Source organism: Miniopterus natalensis, chromosome 14, assembly GCF_054644295.1.
Source record: "Miniopterus natalensis isolate mMinNat1 chromosome 14, mMinNat1.hap1, whole genome shotgun sequence".
Classification (NCBI taxonomy): domain Eukaryota; kingdom Metazoa; phylum Chordata; class Mammalia; order Chiroptera; family Miniopteridae; genus Miniopterus; species Miniopterus natalensis.
In genome coordinates, this window is record NC_142094.1 from 41818519 (window position 1) to 41844027 (window position 25509).

The following is a 25509-nucleotide window of genomic DNA, read 5'->3' on the forward strand; positions in this document are numbered from 1 at the left end:
ACAGAGGAACAGAGAGAGCGGAGGTTCCTAACTGCAACTGCCCATTAGCATCTCCTGAAGAAGTTTTAAACATCCCAGTGTCTGGACTACACCCCAGACCAATTAGATCAGAACTGCTGCGGGTAGACACGTAGCTATAGGTTTTAAAGTTTCACAGTGATTCCCACATGCAACTAGGGTTGAGAATCACTGAGAATTGTTGAGACATATTTATCTTTAAGTGAGGATAAAGTAGAGGCATCCAAATGGAAAGAGAAGACTCTCAGTCATAAATAAGGGTGGGAAGAAAACCAGGGCGGTCTTGACCAGTTCTCATGCTCAGATGTGCATGAGAATTAACTACTTGGAGATCCTGAGGAAATGCAGATTCTGACTCAGACTGCTGGGGCGGAAGCCGAACTTCTACATCTGTCACAGGCTCCCAGGTGATGCCAGTTCCTCTGGTAGCAAGTGTCAAGAGCAGTGCCTCTCATGCTTTAGGGCATATACAAACCACCTGAGATATCATTAAAACAGCTGTATGTGTCCCATTCACCACCCAGGATCCTGACTCTGTAGCTCAGGGGTAGACCCAAGAATCTGCATTTTGAACAAGTGCCCTGGTGATGGTCAATGCTCCTCCTAGGAACACACTTCAAGTGGTAGAGGGTCACCAAGGCCAAGGAACGAAAGAAGAGGCCCTCGGTACTTTCTACCAAATGAATAAAAGATGCTGCAGGGACACCAGGGAGAATAAAAAGCCACTGAATTTTACAAGGTGAAGGTCATAAATGAAGCAGAAACCATAAAACCATAAAATGACCTCTGCTTTCCTTAATTCTCTATTTCTAAGCAATACATTTTCTTCCAAGCTCCTGTATTTTATCTTGGGAACACTTTACCTTACCAAAAAAAAAAAGTGCTGTAGCTATTTTGGAAAGAGAGGAAGCAAATTGATTATTTGCTTTTTTTGTTCAAGACTTAGGAGATATACTAATAGAGTCCTTGGAAGCTCTTCTCTGTGGACCTGCCTAAGCTATCTAGAGGCTATAATTATTAAAAACCCTTCAGAACATGTTTCAATTTCTTTAAATAACAAAATGCAGTTGCGTTGTTTCTGCCTCTCCCTAACTTTCTGTCTCTTTAAAGCAAGGTTTCCAGCCTCAACACTATTGACATCCCTTGTTATGAGGCTGTCATGGGCACTGAAGGATGTTTAGGTGCATCCCTGGCCCCTACTCACCAGATATCATTTGCATCCCCCACCCCACGTTTTGACAACCCAGATTGTCTCAGATATTGCCAAATATCCCTGGGAAACAAAGACTGCCCCAGTTGAGAACCACTGCTTTAAAAGCAACATCTGAAAACTATCAGGGCACATGCCCGGGTTGTGAGCTCAATCCCCAGTAGGGGGTGTGCAGGAAGCAGCCAATTGATATTTCTCTCTCATCAATGTTTCTCTCTCCCCCTCTTCCTCTCTCTCTCTCTAAAAAAAAAAAATCAATAAAATCATTTTTAAAAAAGAAGAAAAAGAAATCCGACCTATAGTTTGGGTATCTATGTTGATGCCAGGTGGTAGTGAGATAGAGCACCCTTTGGATTTGGGGGGCAACAGAAAAATCCAGTTTGATGTTCAGTAGTAGGAAATTTTATTGACCTCAGACACACCAAGAGCCTAACAGATAATGCAGTACCTCAAGTTTGTCTTGGAGGTGGTTGGTATAAAAACCAAAAGAAACTCCTTTCCAAACTTAGTATTAAACAGTCACCGACCATTCTCTTCCCCGAATCTAGAATAGCACATGGTATATAGAGAGAATGGTATATTTCATGGTATATTTCATGGTATATTTCAACAGAATACTTTAACTACCACATCATATGCGAGAGAGCTTGCAACAGCTGGTCACTGCAACACTCCTGTTCCAGGAGGTTCTTCTCTGTCTTTTCATGAGTACTTAGCATCTTGTGACTTAAACCAAGTTTACCAAAGGGACCAGGATTTAACTAGACATTTCAGTGCTTGTTTCTCTTTCTCATTTAATAAATAGGTCATCAGCAAATAACCAGGGTGCCACAGAGTCTACCCATAAGCCAGTGGTTTTCAAACTTTAGCCTGCCTCAGAACCAGTTGTAAAGCTTATTAAACCACAGATCACTAGACAGAACCCCGAGATCCTGATGTACAAGGTCTGGGGTGACGCCTGAGAATTTGCATTTCTAACTAAGTTCTCCAGAGATGCTTAACAAATTGTGAGGTTCTGTATAAATGTTGATGATTGTCGCCGTTGTTAGCTAAAATTAATCCACAAGCATCCTGCTTTTCTAGTAAGTTGAAAGGAAACTGAAATTAATGGACTAATAGTCGTGAAAAGGCACTTGAAAAATTCTGTTAGTCTATAAAGGGACAGCTCAACCAGAAAGAGCATAGTTCCCATTACAGAACCTCACAGAAGGGCAGAAGAGGGGAATAGCCGAAATTTAAGCCACTTCCTCATCAATATTTATTGCTTATTGTCCGGTTGTATATCTTCTTAGATAAATGTTTATTTGCATTCTTTACCCCTTTTTTGATTGAGTTGTATTTTTATTAGTTGTAAATTTTCTGTATACATTCTCGATACAAGCTCCCTATCAGATACATGATTTGCAAATATTTTCTCCCATTCTGTAAGTTGTCTTTCACTTTCTTTTGATGGAGTCCCTTTTAATTTTGATGAAGTTCTGTTTGTATATATTTTTTCTTTGGTTTCTTGTGCTTTTGGTGTCTTATCTAAAAAACCATTTCCTACTCCAGGGTCACAAAGACTTACTCCTATGTTTTTCTCTAAGAGCTTTATAGTTTTCACTCTTACATTTAGGCATGTGGTCCATTTCAAATTACTGTTTGTGTACAGTGTGATGTAGGCATGTAACTTTGTTCTTTTGCATGTAGATATCCAGTTACCACCCATTATCTATGGAGTTCTCTCTATATACCATGTGCTATTCTAGATTCGGGGCAAACAGAGATAAGTAGAACATAGCTGTTGCCTCTCAGAGAGTTACCATCATAGTGGGGGGATCACATATGAGCAGAGAACAGAAACATGGTAAAATAATGTGTGTAGGATGCTTAGCACTGTGCCTGGCCCCTAGAGAGTGTATAGCAAATAGTAACTGTTACAATAATCATAATATCTATTATTGTACTTATTATAAATGACAATAGAAAGGTATATTCAAAGTGGCGTGGCAGGAAGGAGGGACTGACTTTTCCATGTCTCAAGATTGTCTTCACTTGGGGCCATTCCCGTTACTTCTGGGGCCCAGGAAGAGGAGGGGTTCAGGGACATAGGTCTCTCAGAGGCCAACCTTTTTGAGAGAGGAAGGACCTCAGGTACGGGTGAGTGTAAGCTCAGAACAGGGTTATGTGATTGCTGATTCCTGTTCCAGTCTGTACCCAAGAAAGAATGACTTCTTCATTTGTTTGTAGATCTTTACAGGCACTTGAGGGAATCTTAATGGCTGGTTATGTATTATAAAATGTTTCTAAATAGATTACATAAGTGCATTGTCTTGATATTATATAATTAGGACTTAAAATCTCTATTCCCTAATGATCATATAGTGTTTCCTCAAATTGACCTTATAAAGTATAGACCAATGGTAGATTTTCACATGGAAGTTATGGTATTTTGTATGAAACAGTATAAAATGTTCATTTATTTAATCCCATATAAACTAATATCTTAATGGTAGGAAGTATAGCTGTATTATATATATATTCTGGGCTCCACATTACAAAAATTACCTAATTATAGAAAATAATTTGAAGAAATCACTTTTTCAAGTCTTTCCTCTATAGCAGTCATTTGTTTTGTCACCTGCTAGCACATGTTAGCAGAAAAGTGCAAACTGGTGTCATAAGTGTAAACACTGTGTTGGGAAAAACAACTTTAAATTAAGCACATTCTAATAACATAATCTAAGTCAAGCTATAAAACCCTTCAGTTCAGTTGGATAGGATACAGTTGTTTCAAAGAAGGATAATTTTAGAACCAGTGAGACAGAGTTTAAATTTTAATTTAAATACATTGTATTTTAACAAAGAGTAAAAGTTTTAGTGTCTGGTTTTAATATCATGTATTATATCCACTATGGATTTTTATTCCGTCTTTGTTCAGTTCATCAGGCTTTGCTGGCTGCCTGTTAGGTGGAAGGTACCCTGTCCAAGTCCGCGTCCTGAAGGAGTTATGATCTGAGGACGAAACGGGGCCCAGTAGAGGACACACATCGCTAGTTTTAAGAAGGAGCAAACTGTGTGATAAGTGCTCTAGTGGAGTTATCACGGGCTTAGAAACACAGGCAAGGAGAGGCTGCTTCAGATTCAGAATGGGGAAGATCCAGGAAAGCTTTCTTAAGGAGCTGGCACATGAGCCGGAACTTGAAGGGCCAGTGGAGCTGGAATGGGAGAAGGAAGCTGTGTGAGTGAAGACTTAGTGGACATAGGGGAAACTGAGGAAGTGGACGCAACCTGGGGCGCCTGGAGTACAGAATGATTAGGGGACACAGCAGGCACGCAGTTAAAAAGATAGGGAGGAGCCACATAACTGAAAAGATGGCATTTTTATGGCTTAATAATGGTCTGTAATTTCTTCTCCACCTTCAACATATCCTTTGACTTACTCCCACACTGATCTGATCATGCCACTGCTCTGCTCAAAAACCCCCCATGGCTCCCTAGTGTGCAGACAATCAAAGCCAGACTCATGAGTTTGGTATTATCAGGACTGCAAAAGGTGGCTCCTCCCTATCTTTTTAACTGCGTACCTGCTGTGTCCCCTAATCATTCAGTACTCCAGGTGCCCCAGGTTGCGTCCACTTCCTCAGTTTCCCCCATGTCCACTAAGTCTTCACTCACACAGCGTCCTTCTCCCGTTCCAGCTCCACTGGCCCTTCAAGTTCCGGCTCATGTGCCAGCTCTTCAAGAAAGCTCAAATGGTTAAATATGCCTCCAGCAAACTGACTACTCCTCTTATCTGATAGCAATGACCAAGCAAAAGCTTATAAAAAGTAACACTGATAAAGCACAAACTTCCTTTTTTTTTTTCAAGAATAACATCCTAGTCAGTATCCTAGATTTGCTCCTTAAATGTCTCTTAGACAAGGAAAAGAACCACCCAGATTTTCAGTTTAGAAACAGGACTAGGAAATGTGTTTATCAGCAGATGAAAACAAACCAAGGTGAAGCAGGACTGTTATGTAAGACTCTGTTCCTATGTTAGGACTGAACCCAGTTACCTGGGTATACAGTCCAGCTCTACCATTTATGAGCGGCTCTGTAACTCTGGGCATTTTACTTAACCATCTGTGCCTCAGTTCTTTCATCTGTAAAATGGGGATAATAATGGTACTCGTCTCAGGGGTTCTTATGAGGATTAAATGAATCAATACACGTAAAGTGCTCTAAATAGTGCCTGGTATGTAGTTAGAGCTCAATAAATGTTAACTATTATTGCTCAGCTGTTGGGCAATAAAAATGAACTGCCTATGACATATCACAATCTGCAGAGTGCTTTCACACATCCTCTAGGTGATTTGAGCTCCATAATCACCTTATGGGTACATTTTATTATGTTCACAGATTCTGTGAATCAGAAATTCAGACAGGGTACAGCGGGAATTGCTTATCTCTGCCTTGCGATGTCCGTGCCAGCAGCTGGAGACAACTTGAATGGATTTGGAGGACTTTAGAGGGTAGAGCTGAATCAACTGAGATTGCAGATCCACATGGCTTCTTTGCTAACCTGGCAGGCACTTTGATGGGATGGCTGGAAGGCTGGGCTCAGCTGGGGCTGTCACCTAAACACCTACACATGGCTTCTTCGCTGCGGTGGCCTCAGGGTGGTCGTCACACTTCTTAGAGTGTTTCTGCAGCAGAAGCCACGTGCCTTTTATGACCTAGCCTCAGAAGTCTCATGGCAGACGCTTCCCTGTTCTCTGTTGATTAAAGCAGTTGCAACCTGCTCAGACTCAAGGGAAGGGAATAGAGACCACACCTCTCAATGGGAAGCCTATCAAAGAATTGTGGGGCATGTTTTAAAGTCACCATACTGATATTTTCCTCTAATTCTAGATGAGAAGATCGAGACTTATAGAGGTCAAATGATTTGACAAGGGTCAATTGTACAGATAGTAACTGGGATTATTAGGAGGGCGGGGTGGGGGGAGTTGGAGGAGGAAAAGGCTTCTAACCTAATTCTTCTGACTCCAGGTTTTTGGTCTTTCAATTAACTGTTCATCTTCCTTTAGCTTAGATACAGTTGACCCCTGAACAACACTGGTTTGAACTTCATGAGCCCACTTATATGCGGATTTTTTTCAATAAATATATTTGGTCCTTCATATCCATGGTTTTCACATCTGTGGATTCAACCAACTGCAGCTCAAACACAGTATTTTCGTATTCCCAGCACTATCTCTACCCGCAGTCGGTGGAATCTGCGGATGCAGAGGGCTGACGACAGAGTCAAAAGTTATACGCAGATTTTCAACTGTGCAGTGGTCAGTGCCCCTAACCCCTCCCCTTGTCCAAAGGCCCACTGTACTTGCTAATATGTGAAAGTTAAAAGAAAAAAATTTCAACTCACTTTGTCTACAGGGTTGGCAAAAGTCGGTTTATAGTTGTGAGTGTGTGAGACACAGAGTTAATAAAGCTATTGTAATAATCAAAGCCTGCATATCTTTTCCCATACAAACAACTGTAACCTACTTTTGTCCACCCTGTATATTAGGTAACTTCCCTAAAAAGAAACAAAGATATAAAAATATAAGGTTTGCATTTATATAAGCTTGTGCACAAACTTCGTATTTTAAGGAGGTCTTGGGATAGGTGCAGTCCTGGGATTAGCTTTCTATAATTTTCTCATAAGGAAGGGTCTCTGAAAACGTTCCATATGCTTAACTGTGACTTCATTTGTTCTCTAGGAAAATCTCACCTGGCCATTGTCCAGAGGGTGAATAATGAAGGAGAAGGAGACCCCTTCTATGAGGTGATGGGCATTGTCACACTGGAAGACATCATAGAGGAGATCATCAAGTCAGAGATCCTGGACGAAACTGACCTCTACAGTAAGTGCATGGCCTTGGCTGTTGTCCAAGGTCATCTTATTTTCCTCTGTGACTCTCAGAGCTGGCTTAGTGTGATATACAGTGTGAAAGTGTGTCGACCCCCTAATGCCAGGGGCAGTCATGGCAAGGTCCCTGAGAACATGCTAGCTCAAAGATTTTCAACCTTTTTCATCTCATGGCTCACATAAACTAATTATATATATATATATTTTTTTTGCCCATCTGACAAAAAAATAGGTATAATTTTGATTCATTCACACCAGACAGCTATTGTTCTGTTGGCTGTTGTCATTTTTTTATTATAATCTAAGGGAAAATAGGTCAGTACCCCTGACTAGTCAGGTATTGCATGTTTTAAAAAATCTTGTGGCACACTGGTTGAAAATTGCTGTGCTAGCTAAATGTTTACCAGGAGGGAACCTTCAGGAACCAAGACTATGAAAAGGAGACCTAGCCTTTGGATGAAAAAGGAACTAAAGGAAAGAAAGTATACCTCAGATGGCAGCTCTGCCCCTGTGTCTGTCCCCTGTGTTGTTCCTGTTGTGTCTCTTTGTCCATCTAGGCGAAGACCCCAGCACACCCTGGGGTTCCACTCAACAGCCTACTCACTCCAAAACCTCACGTGCAGTGGAGACTGGCCTGAGACTGCACACTGCATTCCAAGCCAAACCTGCAATGTCCCTTTTTACACGTTGCTCTTCTCCTTCATGTTTTTTCAGTCCTCCCAGCTGGTTTCCCCTTCCTTCCCTTCCCTACCTGTGGCTCCTGGCCCTGATCCCTCCTTTCTGGTCTCCTCACCCTGCTAACCACTCCCCCTCAGGAACAATCTGGACTCCTCCATGCAGATGGTGAAAGCTTTTGGTTACTCAGCCTTATCAAAACTTTGCTTGCAAATGTTACAAAGACAGTGCTCTGTCTCTAGAATGGGAGTGTTATCTAAACCCATGGGATTTAGGCCAGGAAGTGTTTCCTCCAAATTTCACCTCATGGGAAAGCAATCCCTTCTTCCCACAGGTAACCCATACCAGACCCCCGTCCTTAGTTTGCTAGAAGCAGCCATTCAAAATCTAGCTCCCAGTAGAAAAAGCTTTGATACTATAAGACAGTAAGTGGTGCAAAAAGAGTGCCTTCCCTTTGGACTAAGAGATCAAACCCTAAAAGGTGGGCCAGGTCTTGGCAGAATATACCAGGCGTGTCAGAGTGTCTGGTATTGCTGGGATGCCCTGGCCAGGCCCAGCTTCTTCAAATAAGGATTGACCTCTTCCTCCCCTATTCCCTTCTCCCTTCTCCACCTCTGCGCACTGCTCTTGACTTATAATTCCCCAGGGACTCCATAGATATATTGGTGAAGACATTCACACTAAAGTGTTAGTGGCTCACAGTAGGGATAGCAGTCTAAATAAGTGAGCTCCTCCTCGGGCGTCTGCTTTAGCCACCTGAATGCTCCAAACACTCACTATTAAAATAAAAGGAATAAGAGGGAGGCCAGAGAAACGATTCTCCAGGATAAAATGTTTTGTGGCACTCCGAAGGAGGGGGGAGAGGGGCGTTTAGGCAAACACACCATGCTAATCAGAAGTTTGCTCACAATGAGAGCAAAAGAACTGGCCTAATATAAGTACTTGCTACTCCCTTGCTGAGCAGTTGATTGTCTTTCTAAAAGAGAGGGTTAGGGCTTCCCCACCCTTGTAAATACGCTTCTGGCACAATTCCTTAAGAGCTCAGAGAAGTGCAAGGAGCGGAGGGAGGAGTACTGTGTTGCTTCTCACTTGACCCTGACCCACAGGAAAGCTGGCTCTGGATCTCGCCACTGTTGCAAACCTCATAAAAAAGAAGTGTCTAAGCGGGGCCCAGAGTGCAAGGCGGGCCTCGGAGAGCAGCGCAGGAGAAGGGCACTCTCTCCCTTCTAGAAGGAGACCCAATCGGTGTGGCTGAGATGGTCCCAAAAGGAAGGGCAGCCAGATTCTTTTCATTTCCCTGCTCAGCTGCACTGAAAGTTCCCTGCAGCCCTGTTTTTCTCTAGGCCAAATTTGGAGAAAACTTGAATCTCTTTTCCTGCTCCCCTTAGCACAGGTAAGAGAGGCTGAAAGTTTCCAAATTTTACTCAAAATTAAGAGAAAACAAAACAGAAATGGCCAAAGAAAACATTTCCTTTTTCCCCCCCAAAATATTTCCTAAGACAAACTTTAAAAAGGGGGAGAAAAAAATAAATTGGAAAAAGCAAATTCTCTCAAACAATAAACATAGGCTCTCTGGAGTTCCTCCAGGTGCCGCCTGAGGCCCCTGCCCAGAGAACGTGTCTTTGTAAGTTATAGGGCTGCTCCCATTTCCTCTCCTTCCCTCTTCCCTTTATTTCTCCCCCGAGGGGCCAAGTTGATGCTGGAGAATTGTGAATGGGAAGAGGAGGTGACCGCTCGCCCTCTTGGGTGGCATGCCTCCAGTTCTGCTCAGAGCGTGTTTAAAATTAGCAGGAAGAGACCAGGTGAGCCCAGCTCTGGGGACAGAAGAGGAGCAGAGGCAGAAACCCCCTGGGACTCCCAAACCCCTCGATGCTGAGAATGCAAGTCCCTGATGTTTGAATGCTTTTTTCTAAGTATTTCACAGATGGTTTCTGGTTGGAGTCTCATAATTAGTGCACACGATGAGTAGAAGAATTATTAATTATTAACCCCATTGCATAGATTAAAACAAACAAATATTCGGATGCTTAGAGCACAGCTCATAAGTAGGGGAGCTCATAAGTAGGGGAACCAGCTCAAGAACCTTGACCTTGGGAGGCCCAGGCCAGCCTTTCCTCTTTTCCACCATGTACCACCTAAGTGTAAATAACACTGAGATAATTATAGCATGTCCCACCTTCTCCCCCTTATCAACATCCTTCCACTCCCTGGGAGAGGTATTGTAATGTCACCTACAGTTGACACTTTGCAGAAATTTGGGTGGTTTCAGAGGATCTATCTGTCCCGTATAACTCTGGGAAAACCTCCAAAAACCAACAGTGATTCTGAGATAGCTGCAATCTGTCCCCCTGTGATCCGCAGCTGACAATCGGAAAAAACAGCGGGTCCCACACCGGGAGAGGAAGCGGCATGACTTCTCCTTGTTTAAACTCTCGGACTCAGAGATGAGAGTGAAGGTCTCCCCACAGCTTCTGCTGGCCACACACCGCTTCATGGCCACAGGTATGACTCTGCCCACCCGCGGCTCTACCCCAGGCATGCAAAGCAGCATCTGGAGGGTGGGACCCAGACACCAATCATTTTTAATACCTTGTGACCTAATTCTAGTATGACTGAGAACCACTGTTCCAGGAGATTGCCTTAGGTAAGGGAGACAGGATGCCATGTACTGTCAGTTTCAGTCCCCGGCCTGATCTAGGGAGAGACTAAATACAACCCAACTCCGCTTGTCTTTCTTCTACTCAAGAAAAAAAGCTAAAGAAACCACTGCTGCACTTATCCCTTCCTCCACTCGCTTCCTGGTGGGAGACAGAGGCCAACCTCCATCCTGCTGGAGTTGGGGTGCCCAGAGGATCTGTAGGGGAGGGAAAGGCATTGTCCTACCCAACAACAGGGCCCTGGAGTCCAGTACCCTCCAAAGGCCATATAGGCCTGTGAGATTTGAGTTCTTAAATTACAGAAGTGGCTTGTGAATCTTGAAATCTTTAGAAAGAAAAAAAGTGAGAGGATCCAAAGATAAACTTGTGCAGAAGGTAAGGTTTGTCTTTGAACCCTCTGGCCTGCTCACCCAGGCCTAATTAATGTGCAGGCCTAGAATTACCATACCCATTGTGAAGTTTAATATTTAATTAATCCAGCATATGATTATTGAGTATACAGTGAGTACTAGTACTGTTCCAGGTGTTAAAAAAGTAGAAAAGTTTATGTTGCAGTTCTTTAAAGTAGAGTTTTCAACATGTCTATTTCTGAATTCAGGTTTCTTTTAACTACTGACTGATGTCCTAGAGGAAAGAAGCTCTATATTTTAATATTATAACATGATATAATATAACATAACATAATATCTGTTAATATATAAATTTGATGCAAGGATGCTTCACATTATTGAGAACATATCACTTAAATAATTACTATTTCTATTAACTTGGAATTTCATTTCATTCAATAGATATATGTCATACAAATAAGTCAGATTAAATTCTTTTTATTTCATTTGATTATTACAGTAAAGATTTTTTGTTCACATGCTTATTTATCCATACCCAACTCTGCTTTTTAATCTACTCTATTAAGGTATGATTGACATACCAAAAAAAAAAATGGTACATATTTAATGTATACTAGCTGATGAGTTTGGAGATAAGTATATACCTGTGAAACCATCACCACAATCTGTACGGTAAACATATCCATCACCTCCAAAAGTTTCCTCCCACCCTCTTTATTTACTACTATTTTTCTGTGTTAACATAAGATCTAGCCTCTGAGTGAATTTTTAAGTATACAGTAGAGTATTGTTAACTGTATGCACTGTGCTGTGCAGTAGATCTCCAGGATCTATTCATCTGGCATAACTGAAATTTTGAACCCTTTGGCTAATCCCTCCCTGGGATCCCCCTCCCACTAGCCCAGGAAACCAGCCTTTTGCCCTCTGCTTCTATGAGTTTGACTATTTTAGATTCATCGTATAAGTGATACCATGCAATGTTTATCCTTGCATGTCTGGCTTATTTCACTTAGCATAATGTCCCCCAGGTTCATCCGTGTTGTCACAAACAGCAAGATTGCCTTCTTTTTTAAGTCCATATACAACTTTAAATAAAATCAAGTAGAAAATTAATAACAACACTGATGTTTCCAAAATGGTGACTTGTTTCTTCTGAGGTGCCAATGCAGGGACACACATCCCAAGGGGCATGGGGAAAGCCTGAGAAGCACACTTGGGTTTAAGACACCCCCCCACACACAAAGGAGTCACAAGAACCCTTCCAGCTGGGTGCCTGGAGCACGAATGGAGGTGGCTCTGGAGACACCCTCACTCCTCCCAGCTGCCAATTCTTCCTGCCTCCCACCCTCCCCTAGAAGTGGAGCCCTTTAAGTCTCTGTACCTTTCGGAGAAGATCCTACTGAGGCTCCTGAAACATCCCAACGTGATCCAGGAGCTGAAGTTTGATGACAAGAACAAGAAAGCCCCGGAACACTACCTCTACCAGCGCAGCCGCCCCGTGGACTATTTTGTGCTGCTTCTCCAGGTGAGTGGGAAAGTTAAGAGACCCTCTAAGGGCAAGACAGGGGCATCCCTAGGCTGGAGAGGAATGGCCATGCCTCCCTAGTGCCAGGTTCTGAGATTCAGCTGGCTGCGTTCAGATGGGGTGGGTGTTTGTCAGTGACCCACAGAAGGGGCAAAGTATGACTGGTTGGTGTCCTGGGAGTGGCGGGATCTTGATGGCGTTTAGTCAGACCACTCAGGGATGTTTGTGGTGGGGTGAGGCAGGCACCTCTCCAGCAGAGGGGTGCTGTGACTGAACTTCCAGAACTGCTGGCCTACAGAATCCCTAACACCTTCTTATCTCTGATTGGACATGTCCAGAAGAGGAACTGTCCTGTGCCTTCTCCCAAACTTCAGACACTTATTTAAAGCTTTTCCCTCTGTCCATCTGAAAGCTCATCCTCTCTGACTTCCACCCACTGGTCCTTGCTCTGCGCCGTGGAGGTGCAGAGAACACATCCACTCTCTATGAAACATCTTGGCCTCTGCAGGCTGTTGACTCTTTTCCTCCTTACAAGAACCAGGAAGGAAGCTAATGACTTAGTGAAAGACGTGCAGCATCTTCCAGGTACTCACGTAGGCACGACCACCTCTGCCCCGTGTGCCTGGATAGGCCTGTAAGTAAGTGTCGGCCATGGTTCCAGCACTGGATACTCCTGGTGTTCGGGCCTGGCTCTACCATTAGCTGTCACCATTCTGTCTCTTCCCAACAGTGTCTTATGAACCCTAACTTCAGTGGTTGTCTTAAAATCTTAAACTTACAATAACTTACAAGTGGCTCCTATTTTGTCACTGTCCACCTGCAGCCTGTCTGCTCTGAAGCACTGTGCCTCAGGCCCGTTCTCCCAGATACCCTCAACAAAGTGGCCTCCTCCTCTGAAAACGGAGTCACATTCTTAACTGTTGGAAATGGAGAAAGGTTGTCACATTTTTTAAATAACATAATGAAACTATACAATCTACTGTCTTACGCTTAATATAAACTGTTTTCAAATCAAAGTTGAACCTATACAGTCTACTTAATATAAACTGTCTTCAAATCAGATAATGAACCTATATCATCTACTGTCTTATGCTTAATTTAAACTGTTTTCAAATCAAAGTTGGAGGAAGTAAAATGTAGCGGCGAGAGTGTAAATTCAAAAATTGGAAAGACTGGCTTTAAAATTTCAATATTGCCGCTTCCTAACTAACTTTGACCTAGTGATTTAACCTCTCTGAGCCTCAAAATTGATTCATCTGTAAACTGGGAGTGAAGGCAGTATGGGCTTCATAGGGCTGTGGGACTGACTGAATGAGAATCCATGGCATGCACATAACACAGTGTCAGGCCCATAGACACACACTGTATGTTACACACGGGCTGTCGTTATTAGTGATGAAGTAAACAAGCTTCACACAGAGTCAGAATCACATTTTATTTCAACTAGATTTAGAGATGGTCTAATCTCAGACCAAACCAGTAAGGCCCTTTATAGGGCCCTGAGCCACTTCATGCCTCGACCTGCATGATGGAAGGGCCATTACAGGCTGCAAGGAGAGCCTGGGGTTATTCGTGACTGGATGCAGCTTTATGAACTAAGCAGTTAATTTACTGCAAAGGTGCTACTTCTGAATGTAAATCTGGACAGACTTCACATTTCCCTGTGATAAGATCTTAGGTCCACTTGTTATCCAAACAGAGGCTTAGGGTTGTAATCAGTGCTAGAACTGGAAGTGCACACACGTCCTTAGCACACTTCCTTCTTTCTCCAGGGGAAAGTGGAGGTGGAGGTTGGTAAGGAGGGCCTTCGCTTCGAGAATGGAGCCTTCACCTACTATGGTGTCCCAGCCATCATGACCACTTCTTGCTCAGGTATTCCAGTTCCCACGCCACAGCTTATTGGGGAAGCAGTGGGGTGTCGTAGAAAAGAGCAGCTGGGTTCAAGTCTTTGCTCCTGTTAGGGACCCCGGACAAGCCCTTTAACTTCCTTGGCTTTAGTGTCCCCTCCGTAAAGTGGGAATAAGACTCATTTTTCATTCAGAGAGTTTGTCTCTGGAAGTACCTGGTAGACAGTCCTGTTATTGAGTGTTCGGGATGGATAGTGCTATTTTTTTAGTATGAAAAGACAAGTTTATTTTTCTTTTTACACTTCCATTTGATTGCCTGGGTTTTTTCAGTTCATTGGTGCTGGGGGTGGGGTGGAAAAGGGAGAATTCCCATAGGAAGGTGTACTTTCTGAACTGCCTCTGAAACACATTGCATCCTTCTGTCCTTCAGATAACGACGTGCGGAAGGTGGGAAGCCTGGCTGGATCCTCTGTCTTTCGTATGTATCTCTCAAACCCCGCCCTGCTGCCCCCCGTCGTAGCCCGGCCTCGGCCCCCTCTGGGCACCTGGACCGAGCACTCTGAGCCTGGGCTGGGCTGACACAAATGCTGGCAGCCTCTCTCTAATGCTCTGCCAGGAACACTGCTTCCTGCCAGGTACCCACTGGCCACAGGGGCTTAGTTTCTGTGTCTGGAATGTTCTCTGCTGCTGCTCTGCTCATGTACAAGTGATAAATGGCAGGGAGGGAGGTTGTGAGGGGAGGCACCATTTATTGTCTCCTGCCAGGGCATGCAGGTGATTTCCTTCTCTGCTATGATAATTCGCCCACTGGCCTCTACTTGAAAACCTAGGATGCTGTCATTATGTCTGCGGGGTTAGTAGGAAGTGACTGCAAGATCTTGGAATATACATCCCAGGGTGGTGCAATATGTTGCTTATCTGCTTCTCGTTCCTCTCTCTGCATCTCAGCTGGTGGAGAGGTGCCTGCCAGCTGGTTGTGCATGCTGATGGTGGGGGATGGCGCAGGGCTGCTGGCTAGTTTGCTCTGCCCCTTCTGTGCTTTACCTACTTGCTGTTTCCTGCATAGAATTATTGCATTTGTGTTTAGAAGGCATGGCATTTATTGTGATATAAGTGTGATCCAGAAAGAATGATTTGTACAGAAGTTTTTTGACGCACTGGTCTGACTTTTGCATTGCTTTCAGCTATTATTGTTTAAAGTGGCTATTTTAATGCCAAATGGGGTGTTTTCTCTTATCACAAAAAACATTTTGCATAGAGTTTTCTATTGAATTTCTCAGAGGGTCCCAAAAGCTGATATCAGTCCCTGGCACATGAAAGATAGACACTGTTTTAATGCAAAGAAACTAAAGAAATGACTTGCTCCAAATCACCCAGCAAGTTGGTGACTTACATAGATGAATTCTGGTGCCTTGACTAGTTTACACAGCACAATGAAATACAGATTTGAGGTCCTTCATGTCCCAGAATGCAAGCTGTATGTGGGAATATTGGAACAATTTATGGGGTAATTTCACATCCTAGCCCAGCATAGGGCTGAAATGAAATTGGAGTGGCTTCCCACACCCAAGGGGTGGCCCAACGTGAGTTGAAGGAGATCTGTAAAGTAAAAATCCATGGTACATTAGTATACTTATATAAACCAAAAAATCCCAAGTAAGGTTAATGGAGGAAACATCAGTACTCAGAACGAGAACTATGGGTGGGTGAGGGATGTGCTCCAGGACCGGGTAAACCTTGGTTCTCTAATGGAGATTTCCATCCATCACATTGCTCAAGGTAGAGCAACTTCTGGGATTCCAAATCTTACCTTTCTCTTCCAGAAAACCAAAAGAGGTGGGAGCTCTGGGGGGAAAGCTTCATAAGGCTCCCTAGCCCACCTAATTTAGTTGACCTTCTTTTTAAAAAAATTATTTAAAAAGTAGCAGGAAGATGTGACTCCCTTTCCTCCCTTTCTGTCTCTAGTTTTTTCTCTCAGAATCCTTCCATTTTATCAGTGAGACAGGACTACACTTGCAACACTGATCTCTCCTTCAAAACTGGTTAACCAGCCAGAAGGAAGTACTACACTCTTTCCCTTTCCCCACTTCTGAGCATCTTTAGAAGTTTTCAGGAGGAAAAAAAATCGAATTAGTCTGTAGACATATAGATACATTTTCCACCCTCTCCCCAAGCCCTCCCCACTTAGTGAAGTATGAAATAACTAGAAAGACTGCCACACCCTACAGTTGTCCCTGGTGGTGTGGGTTCCAGCCACCCAGCATCTTTCACTGGCCAAGAATCTCAGCCTATAGGTCAAGAGAGAGCTTCAGGCTGAGCCACAAGGCAGTAAACTCTTCTAGGGTACCACTAGAGCAAATTGCTCCTGCCCTTGAAGCCAGCCTGTAGCCCTATCAGCCTTTGAGGATGATAAATGGGATGGCGAGTTTGCCAGAACACTGCCCTGTGACCAATGCCACAGAGTTGAACTTGAGGTTACAAGTAAGTCACTCTGGCTTTCCTGTGCAGAGTAAAGGGAACACAGCCAGCACTGTCTCCTTTATCTGGGGCCAGGGAACCCAGCAGGACCGTGGTGAGCCTGGCACTTGGGTGAAACTGGGCCTGAGCTCGGGGTAGCCAGAAAAGCAGCCCACAGGGCTGTGCAAGTGGAGAGGAAAGTCTCCTATTGCTGGGTATGGTGTATATTTATTTGCAGCCCAGAAGTCCTAAGATTCTTCTTGAGACTATGGGATTTCTTATTCCAGTATGTCTCACAACATTAAGGGCCTGTTCAAGTGTTCTTGGCTATCTCATGTCAGAATAAATGATTATCAGGTATAAAGTTCCTGACACACACTCCCCTGCTTGTATGGGTCCTTTCAGTAACATCACCTGATGTGGAAAATAAGACCGCAGAAGCTGCCTACTTCAGTGTGTGCCATCACCTGCAGACGGGCTTCACTGAGCTCCGGGGAAGGGACTTGGAATGAGCATCTAAGAGAGATGAAGACAGATTCCCATGCAGAAACAGGGTCAAGGCTGGGGAAGGACTAGAGTACTGCTACACACCCCACTCCATCCAGGCCCCAAATGATGGCCAGCCCCGTTTCAAACGCTGTAGGGAGAGAGGAGGAAAAGGGGACAGGAAGAGAGGCTCTGGAATGCTTGTACTTGCTAAGAAGTGACTACGGGTTGTTAATTGACCAAGTTAATTCCCATTATGGTTGCTAGAAATGCTGCCTGCCCTTCCTGTTTCCCGAGCCTCTAGCAACACACAGCTCCTCCCTGGCACTGTGACCACAGAGGAGCTCCTAGGAGTCCCAGGCAGGATACAGCCTCCTCAAGGATACCCCTTGCGGGAGCATTCGCTGTGCTCCCAGCTCTCTGGTTGGAGGGCAGAGACGCGTGGCAGCTGGGAGGGCCTGGCGGGAATGCAGTGCTGGGCTCCCAGCAGATTTGCTGGCTCAGAAAGGATGCTGCTGCAGATGCACGCTCCCCACTGGGGCACCGCTGTTCTTGTCCTTGACAGGTCTGATTCCCTCAAAAATGATTATGCATCCTTTGGAAGACCTTCAAAAAAGTTTATTTCCTTTTCCTCTTTCTGGAGGGTGACTTTGTAAGAGGATGCGATTTCCATGTTTTCAGAGGCACGATTCCCTTTTGCAGAGAAATGTGATGCTGTGAAGATCCAGGAACAGACTCTCACCACACTCTTTGTCTCTCTCCTCTTGTGTTTATCTCCCCCTTCGCAACTCACAAATCCCTGGCCCTTGACTCTTTAGTGCCCACGTCTGTGTCTCGTACCTTCGCCTTCAGCAGAGGGGACTCTCTGGCAGGCTCCCCAGGTAAACATGCATGGGTGTCCTGGGTCCCCATCGATTCAGTGAGGTTTGCAAGCGGCCTTTGGTCTCTGTCACTGCACCACATAAGAACAGTCTCTCCCAGCAGGCATTCCAGGGCCTGAGGCATAGCATAATGCACAGATAACACTCATTTGCAAATACAGCCCAAGCGTTGCTGGTTCAAAGGTGTCACTCGTGAATTTAGCTCCCAGGGAGGTATCTGCGTATGAAAATGGAGAAATAATGGGGTGAGAGATGGGGTGAGTTCTTCCTCATCATTTATCTGACTGCAGAATGGAGGAATGAGGAGCACAGCGGGAGAAAAAGAGGAAAAAATAACGGAATATTATGCTTTATTCCTGTTCTTCCTCCACCTTTCTTCCTGTGTAGGCTCTGCCTTTAGCTAACCACTAACCCATCCTCATTATCTTTCTAGCAGCGTTCCCATGTGGTCACCATATTCCCTCTGGCTCTGTTCACACAAAGGATGCTCCACGTAAAATTTCAAAACAACTTTTCATTAGGGTTAACCTCTCATTAATTAAATACAAGTTACCAGTTTCTTCTTAATTGGGTAAAGCAGCTCCCCATAGAGCTATACAGTAACTCAAGGATTGAGTAGAATGTAATAAATCTGAACAATCAATTAAGTGTTTGTATTGTTTTCATCTCTAAAGATTGATCTCTTAGGCTCGGGGAATAAGTAATGACCAAACCAAGAATTTATTTGTTAAATTGCTCTGAAGTTGGAACACAGTGTCCCACACCCTCTACATCTGTCTCCCTTATCCCAATGCTACGGTAATGATTCTGAGGCCCCACCATATTCTCAGTCATCAAAAATCCAGTTATGTTTTGCTATTGGCAGAGTAAAACCTCAACATTCAAAAAGGCTGTGTGAGACCTCAAACCCCCAAGTTTGCAACATCAGAAGTATTTATGTTGACTTCTACTCTCTCCCAAATCACATTTTCCCATCAAAAACCATCTGGTTCCCATGTTTATCTGTACAAGATAAGTTAACCACATTCTCAAATTTCACCAAATTTTCTCTCACTTGATGGTGATTTTCCACCAAGAAATAAAATTTTTCTCACTTTGTGAGAGCCCATGCCTTCATGATGACCACAGGACAGTATGTTCGATGTGAGATGCCAAGTTGGTGCCTTTGCCAGCTAACTGGTCTACTCCTGCATGCCAGCAAAATTAGAAATGACCACATCATGGGCCTTCAAAATCCTTTACATGTGGGGAAGCTTGGTGAATGAAGAATGTGCTCTGAGTTTCAGCAAAAGGGAAGATGCCCATTTTTAAAAGATTTTCAACCGAAAGGATCAAAGCATTAAAAAAAAAGATGAAAGCAAGGGTATAGTTTCCTTTTTAATTAACCCTCAGTTAACCAGACAACCTAGTTCATTGTAACTTCCCAGTTAAACTAAAGGCTAATTCTAGTTCATCGGTGTTTATTATGAAAACCGTCATGGTAACCCAGCGTCAGGCCGATATTAAGGTGACTCATTCTTGCTGGGCAGACCCTCTAGGAGGTACTTAAACTTCCCATCCAACTGGCTGGTGCCATGTGCTCCTGGAAGCTCTTTTAATCATCCCCCCATTTTCCACAACTGTGGGTTTTTTACCCAACGGGAAACAGATGAGTGACAAGGAGGTGAGAGCTAGGCCAGCTTATTCCAACCCTCGGCTTAAGTGCAGAGTGGAGCCCTCACCGGCACAGAGGGAGAAAATGAGAGGCAGGATGCCTTCTCCTTCGGCTCTTTCCTCCCTACCTTCTTTTGTCTGGTCTCTGTAGCCAACTGCCAAGCCTTCCCAGCAGTTGGGCCACACCTTCAGGACCTATATTATGGTATTTCCAGTCACTCTTGCTTCTGTTCCGTATCAGCAGCAGAATAAGCCTCAGTCATAGGAGTGTTGTGGAAAGCAGTCCGAGGCTCCTGACCCCGTACTTGATTTGTAATCCAGATACATGTTATATCTTACCCCCATCTTACACAGGGAAGAATATAAGTCTGGAAATTAATAGGGCCTTTAAGTTTAATAAATAGGGCCACCTTAGGAGATGGGCAGGAATTATTGTTGGAAGACAATAGGTAAGGAAACTGGTTCTGAGAAGTTAAGCCATTGGGTCAGTGTCCTGGGTGTAGTGAGAAGGTAGAGGCATGAGGACTGGAATCCAGAACCCTTAGGTCCTGCTCTCCCACAGCCTGGGCCTTGCTGCCCCTCTGAAAGTAGGCACTGTGTGCCCCCTCGAGGGTTGCGACTTGTTTGCGTTTTGAAAGCAGCCATGCTAATGAATATGATGGTGCTCACACTGGACTGAGGCCGTGGTCCCTGCCTCATAATCCATAAGGAGTTTCTTCTCTTTGAGCCTCAGTGTGAAATGAGGACAGCAGAGTGGTCTGTGGATCACCTCCAGAGCGCAGTGTAATTAGCCAGCTTTGCAAGTGCCCTCACTTAAAAGCAAAACTTATGATCAACCCACTGAAAGTCTGTGGCCCGCTGCAGTTATCATTCCCTCTCCCCAGATTCATTCCTTCTGTCTTCTCCCAGCAGCAGAGATGATTTCACAATCCTTCCAAATCCGCAAAAGCACAGAGGCAGGAGGGCAGTCGGGAGCAAGGGTTCTTCTTCAGTGCTTGACTGTCCATCTGTAATGTGCTTTGAGATCGATGAGGATAGAGTTTTCTCCCAGAATATCCAAGGAGTCCCTAAAAATAATCTTTTTACTTTGCGAAATGTGGCAAGTGGAAGTATTCCTTTGGGTTGGCTCTTGCATAGTAAACATTTGGGAACTATTAAAGTTCCATGTAACGTGAGCAAGTTCATCTGGGCTCCTAACTTGGGCTGATTTGCAGAGTTCACATTGTAGCTTTGACGGAGTGCTTTTGACATTTGGTTGTCTGATGTCGACTATTACCCCAGAGTGATGCATTTTTATAACCCTAGCATGTACTCTTATAAGCCTAGGTAATTAAACTCCCCCATGCAGTTTGGAGAACACAGATGGCCCATGGCACAGTGACCATGACCAAAGTGGGCTGTTCCCCCTGTGCCTCATTGAATGCTCCAAAAGATGTAAACAGACAGCCACTGAACTCCTCTTTCCCCTCGAATCCCCAGACTGAACAGGAGAATGGGGCTTCTGTACTGTGGGTCCTTCTCCCGGGATAGAGTTGTGATCGCTCTCCTGCTACAGGTGTCAGAGTGAAGCAAAGTCCCAGAGCTGTGTATAGGTTTTTGGGGCCCTTGCCTATCAATACAAAGTGAAAGGACACTCCACCCAGCCCCAACTGCAGTGGCAAATCCTCTTCTGCCCCATTCCCAATTTTACCACAGTGTCTTCTCCACCCAACCTCAGTACCTCCAATTTGCCATCTAGGACAGATCCGTCTTGCAGACTGACCAGGCAGAGGCTGTGGAATGAGTCCGCCACACTTCTCCACAGCACCTGGAGGTCTAGAGTAGGCACCCTGCCCCCTACCACCCTGTCTCTCCAGGGCAGCTTGAGGGTATGGTGAACCAGAGTCGACGGGACATGTTGGCTGCTTGGCCTCCCTCCTGCTGAGGGGCCCTGTGGTCAGTTTTACGCATCACTGTCGCCTCTTAGACCTCTTTGCACTATAGTTAGGATTTCCCTCCTCGCTCTGCTCCCCCAAGCTGTGCCTCTGTGCTCTTAGGAAATGCCAAGGGGAATTATACAACTTGAACTAGTTTGCCATGCTGCTGGGACACTCGTCTGTTACTGATTTCTTCTCTTTTTTATTAAAAGCATGTCCATGTCCCTTGCTCAGAAACCTCTGCGTGTATGGGCACAATTACCAAAATGCCGAGTCATCGGCATCCCACCTATTGAGGAATGTCGGGCTCCGGGACAGGAAAACATTGATCTTGCACAACACTCGGATGAGCTGAGACTTCCTTTGTCATGAAATGAGGGCTCTTTTTCCTTTTAAAAGTTACTTTTATAGACCCGATCTTCGTAAGATGGTTGTATCTTTCGGTGCTGGGAATCCTTTGGGATTTTATGAATAAACCTGCAATAGCATTGTTTTTACTTAAAAAAAAAAAAAAAAAAAAGCCATGTTTCTCATCCCAGCATAACAGTAATGTTGCTTATGTTTGAGATGCAGGTCCCTGTGAGTGCCAACAGGGTAACATGCCTGTGCTGGGTGTCAGTGAGGAGGAGAGCTTTGGGGGGATGTAGTAGCTGTTGCCCCTGTTTCCAGCAGTGAATAAAGTGGTTCAGGCAGAACCTTCTATGGGTGGAAGTTGTTTAGTAGCTAACACAGGGCTGTGTTTCCCTGTCATCTTCCTTGACTGGATCATGAATTGAGACAGAGAGATGGAGGGTGTGGGACAGCAGATGGGGCAGGGGGGTGTGAAGCCCATGCCGGACCAGGCAAAGGGAGGACTGTCAAGGAGCTGTGGTTATTTCTCAGGGTAACTGAAGCCACAGGCCCTGCTCACACTTCGTCCCCTTGTTCCAAACTGAACTGAGGACAAGGCCCACCAGGTCCGGGTATGGTTTTCCAGGTTCCACTCACATGCCAAAGAAGCTGCTCTCCTGCAGGACTCCCTACCTTTACCAGAACAACTAGCCCCAAGGAGGCACCATCGACTGACTTAGCCAGCCACCACCTTAGAACAGCAGAGATGAATCTAGCCAAGCCAGAACTCATCAGTTTATTTTCAAGGGATCAGGACCAGAAATGAAAATACATATTTTCCTGCCCAATACTACTGCTTTTTACAATCACCTTGGTGCTTCACTCATTCTCCATGGCACCATCACTGTCCCTCTCAGTCCTTGGTCATTCTAGAGGAGGCTCTGGTCCTCTAGTGCCCAGTGGGTAAGTAGACCTGACTCCAGCACTCCTGTTTCACAAGCTCTTATTAGACAGACAGACAAACAGAAAGTTCTAATGTTCCCCGTTGCCTTTCTCTCAAGCTACGGGACCAGCGCCTGAGGCTTCTCGGTGCCCTTTGATTCTTGTTGCACATGATCTCACTCTGCAGCTGCCCACGCCTAGCTTCTTGGAAATGTCAGCTTTTTCATAATGACTTAAGGTTGCAGAAGAAAGTTTTTCTGATTCTAGGATAATCTGAGAGCTCTGAAACCTTTTTCAAAACAAAATTTAGATTTTAAATTTAAAAATTCTGTAAGGGACTCTTAAGCACGGATTCATTTATTCTACTCATTTTTATTGAGCACCTACTCGAGGCCAGGCACTGTGCTAGGTACTGGCTGGATAATGATGACCAGAAGACAAGGGCACTGCCCTCGTGGAATTTAGAGTTAAATTGAGTAGACATAACAAAGAAGTATAAATGTGTCATTAAAACTTGTGAAAATGCTTTGAAGGAATGAACAGAGGGCAGTGATAGAGGAAAACGGGACCTTCTTGGGGTGGCCAGACCAGGTCTTCGGAGAAGGTGGTGTTTCAGCTAAGGCCTAATGACAGAAGAGAGAGGGGTCGGGCGAGGGGGGAGGGAGTGTGGGGATGGGGGCCCGAGGGGGGTAGAGGGTGGGATAAAAGGAGAAAGGGGAGCAGGGGAAATGGTATCTACTGAGGTGAGAAATGCTTGCATGATTGAGGATCCCCAAGGCCGCCAGCAGAGCAAGCAAGGGAGGGAATCCCAAGATGAGATCTGACAGGAGAGCAGAGGTCAGGTCATGGTGGGGCATAAGGGTCACAGGAAAGAGTGTGGATTTTATTCAGATTCAATAGGAAACTGATTTGTCTTTAAAATGTGCTTCTGGCAGCTGAGGTGAGAACTGATTATAAATAAGACTATAAGTAGGGAGACCAGACTGTGGGCCAGGTGAGTGATGATAACTCCGACTTGAGTAAAGACAGAGATAGAGGCAGATGGGCCTATTACGTCTGAAGTGGAGATAAGAGGACTTGATGTGGAGCTGATGGAGTGGCAGGAGTCAAGGTGACTCCCAGGTTTCTGGTTTAAATAACAGTATATATGAATGACATTTACCAAGAAGGGGAAGACAAGTGGAATCTTTTAATTCTATAACCCCATCAAGGCCGTGATTATTACAGTTCCAATGAGAAAAAGGTTCAGCTTACTGTTATTTTAATCTTTCTGAAACACAGTTTGCCAGACAATAATAATAGTTTGGCAGCTGAACAGATCATCGATGCTCCAGGACTCTCTCCATATAGATGCTAATCAGATATTTTGATTGATGGCAACATTATCTCAAGAGACAGAATTAAATTCCTGAGGCTCTCCCCTGAAAGAACAAGGAGCAGAATCTCTGAATAATTGGACTCTTCCCTTGAGCCCCTGCACTAAATCTGGGTTATGAGGAGCTCACAGCCTCCTGTTTCTCCTTTTTGAGAAGAAATGCAGAGTAGCATCAGTTGGGAAGCAAAAGGGCAGGAGGAGCTTATTCCTGGATTGAGATAAAGCTAGAGGCACCTTCAGAACCTCTCTTCTATTAATCCTGGGGAGGGTAACTCACATAATTCATTTTGAAACCAAGTATCAGGATCTTAATTGAACTTTCCCAAGAACTGGTTCTTGAAAATAGATGAAAAACTAACTCTAAACACTTCAGAGGCCTTATTCCTTCCCCTCCCCCATTAGGCCTGGAGGGTGCCCTGCCCTAGCCCCACACTTTAGAGGGCACCACTTTGGCCCTCCTAAGTCCTGACCCTCTCTGTGGGGTGAGGAGTTTGCAGGGCCAAAGGGATGTGCCTGCCCAGAGCCTGTGTTCTTCCGTCTAGACCACATTTCGGATACTGAGATCCCAGAATTCCCCATTCACAAAGGACGCTGGGGATTGGTCCTCCCCATACAGCCCTATTTTCTGGCACAAAACTCTAAGGAGTTGGACCTGGCCTTCCAGGTTGTCAAGGACAAGGCTAGAATCTATTGTAACAGTTCATTTGTGTGATTTAAATATGTATCCGTACAGTCTGTGGGCCTCCACTTGCCCTGGGCACAGCCAGTGTTGGGGCTGAACTGAGCTATGCCCACTGCAATGCATCAGTGCATTGAGGCTTGCTTATCTGTCCTGTGACAGATGGTTTTGAGGGCAAATCTTAGCCTTCCTAAAATAAGATTTTTGAATGGAGTTTATATAAAACAAGTCACCCTGGTAGAAGGTCTCATGGTCTAGAGAACCATGTTCACAGTTGGACCTTATCTGCACTCTCAGTTAAGAATGTCCAAACCTGTAGAAAATTTTTATAAGAGTTTATTTGTGCCAAACTGACAACACACCAGGGAGCGAGATCTCACAATGCCCCAGAGAACAACAGTTTTGCAGTTTCTTGTATGCATTTGGAATTAAGCAGGGGATATAAGTTTGTTACCTGAAGGTGGGAGAAAGATTATGTGCTCCCTTGAGGGTGGTTACACCTCTGAGGGGTCTGAAAAGGGGGGTTACTCTCTCATTTCAAAGGTGTTAACCTAGATGCACAAGAACAACGGACAGGGCTTGCTTAAACTCTTTTGTAGGCCTGGAGCATGACTGCCTAGTTAGAATTTATGAGCA

At 44.6% G+C, this 25509-nt stretch overlaps 1 protein-coding gene across 2 annotated transcripts in view; it reads left to right on the plus strand.

Moving 5' to 3' along the window:
* CNNM1 (cyclin and CBS domain divalent metal cation transport mediator 1) overlaps nt 1–25509 on the plus strand; it is a 48616-nt gene that overhangs the window by 15726 nt on the left and 7381 nt on the right. The window contains exons 2-7 of one of the 2 annotated variants that reach the window (XM_016219856.2): nt 6952–7095; nt 10137–10277; nt 12138–12307; nt 14080–14179; nt 14585–14632; nt 17916–17978. In XM_016219856.2, the coding sequence (XP_016075342.2) occupies nt 6952–7095; nt 10137–10277; nt 12138–12307; nt 14080–14179; nt 14585–14632; nt 17916–17978 (666 nt within the window). The remainder of the gene's footprint in view (nt 1–6951; nt 7096–10136; nt 10278–12137; nt 12308–14079; nt 14180–14584; nt 14633–17915; nt 17979–25509) is intronic. The other variant, XM_087824158.1, reaches the window with a different exon arrangement.